This window comes from Myotis davidii, unplaced genomic scaffold (genome assembly GCF_000327345.1).
Source record: "Myotis davidii unplaced genomic scaffold, ASM32734v1 scaffold148, whole genome shotgun sequence".
NCBI classification, from domain to species: domain Eukaryota; kingdom Metazoa; phylum Chordata; class Mammalia; order Chiroptera; family Vespertilionidae; genus Myotis; species Myotis davidii.
The window spans coordinates 4158657-4163063 of NW_006299479.1; the positions used below are offsets into that span (position 1 = coordinate 4158657).

At 43.6% G+C, this 4407-nt stretch overlaps 1 protein-coding gene across 4 annotated transcripts in view; it reads right to left on the reverse strand.

Annotated features, from left to right (window-relative positions):
* CCDC15 (coiled-coil domain containing 15) overlaps window positions 1–3958 on the reverse strand; it is a 49760-nt gene extending 45802 nt beyond the window's left edge. For 3 of the 4 annotated variants that reach the window (XM_006775075.2, XM_006775074.2, XM_006775073.2), the window contains exons 1-3: window positions 3732–3958; window positions 3208–3396; window positions 625–774 (exon numbers count right to left, since the gene is read on the reverse strand). In XM_006775075.2, coding sequence (XP_006775138.1) covers window positions 625–774; window positions 3208–3375 — 318 coding nt within the window. In that variant the 5' untranslated portion in view covers window positions 3376–3396; window positions 3732–3958. Of the gene's footprint in view, window positions 1–624; window positions 775–3207; window positions 3400–3731 lie in introns of all 4 variants that reach the window. The other variant, XM_015571358.1, reaches the window with a different exon arrangement.
* Between the last annotated feature and the right edge of the window lie 449 nt (window positions 3959–4407).

Consider the following 4407-nt stretch of genomic DNA (forward strand, 5'->3'; position numbering starts at 1 on the left):
TCTTAGACATTAAAAAAAAATTGCCACTGTAGTAACATGAATGATCTTGAGGGTACTATGCTAAGTGAAATAAGTCAGATGGAAAAAGACAAAAATTATATGACTTCACTTATATGTCGAATATCAAACAAAAAGTAACAAACTAACAAAACAAACAAAAACAAACTCATAGGCAACAGACAGCAGAATAGTAGTTGCCAGAGAAAGAGCAAAATGAGTAGAGACGGTTAAATATCTGATAACAGAAGAGAACTAAATTTTGGGTGGTGAGCATGTAATAGAGTACACAGATAATGAATTTTGTTGTACACCTGAAATTTATGTATTATTAACCAATGTTACCCAATAAATTTAATTGTAAAAAATAGCATAAGCCCGAATTCAAACCCCAAAAGGAATCCAAAACATTGTTTTTAATTAGTAGAAGCAAAAAATAATTCAGAACCACACAGGAATAAAACATGGTTTCTCTACATACAAATCTACTGCTCTCACCAGCTAATCAGATTATACAGATTATACAAAGCATGGAATCTAAAGAAAGTGAGCTGGTACTGTCGTAGCTTATCTCAGAACACATACACTTCCCACTCACTCTTTACTCAGGGCTCACTTTGAACTTACTTCTTCATAGAACCTCTGAAGCTGTTGTTTTTTTTTTAGCCTAATTCGTTGATTTACTCGGTGTTTGGCTTGTCTCTGAAAACGCTTCAAAGCTTCTTGTTTTTTTCTTAACTGTTCCTTTAGTTCTTTTTCAATTATATATGCTGCAGTCTTTAAAGATGAAAGACAGAAAATGAACTTTAATGTCAACTGTTTTTCCCATAGGGCTTTGTTATCAACACAAGTCAGGAAACAATCCTGAAAAAAATAACTCAGTTCTATAATCCAAAATCCCCAGTAGAGTAAGGAAAGCACGGAGTTCAGAGGTGACAATCTAGACATAGCTAGTGAGTGCTGAGAACTTCAAAGCAAATCACAAACTAAAAATTGGAATTTGGAGTACTCAAATCCCATCTGATTTTTTCACTTAACTGAGAACAAACAGTGTCTTCATTAATTCTTAATGAATCAATTCAAATCCATCTTATGTTCTACATTTTCTAAAATAGTGAAACAGTCCAGACACACCAGATTGCTCATCACTCACCAAAATCTTATTCTAAAATGCCTTCATACTCAGAATTATGCTCCATTTTTAACCCCGCATGCCCTCCTGTAATCTCTATCTAGTAAAGACCTACTCCATCTCCCAGACCATCTAATGCCCACCTCCTAGTACCTCCCACAATCCTTCCTTCCTCTCAGCTCTGTGCTTAGTACCTCTGATTAACGTTAACTGAGTACAGTGTTTCTTGATTCCTTCATTAGATTATGATCTCTTTGAGGGCAGGAAATGTATTTAATTCTCCTTTATTTCCTCTATAGTATATAACACAGAGACCTGAATATAAAGGTACTTAATATCTGTGTAATGCTCAATTCCAATACATATCCTAAACAATTTGGAACATTTTATCGCATTTGAGTCCCTGATCAGTATTCACAAAGTCTTATCTTTCTTCTTTAAATACCAAAGTCTTAGCACTTAATCATACATTACCCAAACTCTTAAAATCCTTTCTGGAAATAGGCAGAGTAGAAATAAATGAATATATACATACATACATATATACATACATAAAAACATAAATAAAATAAACACTGCATTACTATTTAACATTTACTTTAAACATACCTCATTTCTCCTCTCATATCAAGGACCACTAAGTAAATGTACTTCATACTTTTCACCTTCATGCTCAGCACCCTGTCTATACTATACATTCGGAAGACCTTCACACACTGTGTGCATTCCATAAATTCTTACCGAATGCCCATATTTATTAGGAACTAAGATGAAGATGGAAATGTGATAAGATTTTTTCCCCCCTGTGATCTAGGAACTCACACTCCATCAGGAAAAGGAGATATGTAAACAACTTACTATGAATGTAATGTGTTAAGAGTCACAATAAAATCTGAACAAATAGCGAAGGGAAACCGTTTAAGTGAAAGACTATAAAAATCTTCTTACAAAGTTATCCTTATGCCCTAACCGGTTTGGCTCGGTGGATAGAGCGTCGGCCTGCGGATTCAAGGGTCCCAGGTTCAATTCCGGCCAAGGGCAGGTACCTTGGTTGTGGGCACATCCCCAGCAGGGAGCGTGCAGGAGGCAGCTGATCGATGTTTCTCTCTCATTGATGTTTCTAACTCTCTCTCTCTCCCGCTTTCTCTCTGTAAAAAATATATTTTAAAAAAATTATCCTCATGTGTTACTTAGTAGTATGAGTCTAACCATGTAAACAGGCACACATGTAAACTTTGCAGAAGTTTCCCTTCATCTCCTTCCTCCCTGCCATCTTGTACTTACAGCGGATCCATTCTTTAAGGACCAACACAAGCTGTATTTCCTCATTCATTCATGCAACAAGTATTTCCTGAAGACCTACCATAAACCAGACAGGAATGAACAGCACATGAAGGCCTCTGTCCTCATGGAATTGATAGGTGCACACTTCCTCAGAATCCCCGTCAGAATTCATCTTTCCCTCCTCTATTCTCTTACGGCCTGAATCTCCACGACCAAACTTATCAAAAACTGTAAGCGGTGCCCTAGCCAGCTTGGCTCAGTGGATAGAGCCTCCACCTGTGGACTAAAGGGTCCCAGGTTCGATTCCGGTCCACGGCACCTGCCCAGGTTGCTGGGCTCGCTCCCCAGGAGGCAGCCAATCAATGATTCTCTCTTGTCACTAATGTTTCTATCTCTCTCTCTCCCTCTTCCTTCCTCTCTGAAATTAATAAAAAAAATATATGTTTAAGAAAAACTTTAAGCGATCATGAATGTTGCATGAAATGTGGCCAACGGTGGTCCTGATTACACTGTAGAAGATATAGACGTTGCCTATTGCTTGTGCGTAACAAGCACTTAAGACTTTGTGAAGTAAACTGAAATACATACATGTTATACGTATGTGAGTTTTGGCAAATACACCCGTGATTGTTCTATAATGCTAATGCAAGAATATATTATTTATGAACAAAGAGAAATAGCATCCTCAGACTGCTTATCTTTAAGCACCAGAGAGGCCAAAAAAATAATAATAAAAAGGGAAAGATGGGGTAGGAACCCCAGGATTTAGTATTTCGGTTCACACTGACACTCACATACGCTGTGTTTCCCGAACTGTGCGGCGAGGCAGGTTCCACCCACGCCCCGACTGGCACCACAGGCTGGTTCCTCTCCGCCAGCACTGCCAGCACGTCCTTGCTCTTCTGGGGGTTTAAGGCCAGGGGCAACTTTGGGGTGTTTCGACGATTCTTGCGGGGGGCCATACTTGCTGAAATCTGTGACTCCTGCTTAGGAGAAAGGACAAGCCTGTCATCTTCAAACGACCGCGTTAGAAGCTCAACTTCCGAACCCATGAGCCGCAGGTCCCTTGGAGAAGGCAGCCGCCGGACCAAGTGCGAGAACGGGGGTTCCTGAAGAAGGTGCGAGGAAAGAAGGGGAAAGCGGTGGGAAGGAATACGGGGGGGAAGGAGGAGGCTTAAAGATTGCCTAACGGAAGAAATGGGGGATGGAAGGATCTGACAGAGGACTGCACCCAGGGGCGGCACGGCGAGGTGAGACTGGGAGGACCGACCGCAGCAGCCGCATAGAACGGGGGCTGGGGGGGCGGAGGGGTGAGAACCTGGGTCTGAGGGAGAGTCCAAATAATCCGTATCCGGTTACGGGGAAGACGCTGAATGAGGAGGGGGTCCCAGGACAGAGAGAAGCCTCTTTCTGAGGCCTTGGGGGCCCGCTACCGCTGAGACAGCGCCCGCCACTCGCCAAACTCAAACGCTACCCGGGACGCTAAACGAACCCCCGCCGGTCAACCGCCACTTCCGGTGGGGCGCCCCGCCCCTCGGCCTCTCTGAACCCGCCCCTTCCGGACTACCCGGGGGCGGGCGGATAAGGCGTGAGGGCGGAGTTCGGGCCTAGTCCGTCACTTCCGCTGAGGGCGCGGGACTTGTGAAGGCGCCAGGAACCCGGAGGAAAGGAGTGGGTACGCGGGGTCGCTGTGTAGTGTGCCCGGCCGCGCGCGTTGGTCTGAAGACACTGCTGAGCCCTAACCGGTTTGGCTCAGTGGATAGAGCGTCAGCCTGCGGACTGAAAGGTCCCAAGTTCGATTCGGTCAAGGGCATGTACCTTGGTTGGGGGCACATACCCACTAGGAGGTGTGCAGGAAGAGGCTGATCGATGTTTCTAACTCTCTCTCCCTCTCTCTTCCTCTGAAAGAAATCAATAAAAAAATAAATATATTTTTGCCCTGACCGGTTTGGCTCAGTGGATAGAGCGTCGGCCTGCGGACTGAAGGGGCCTAG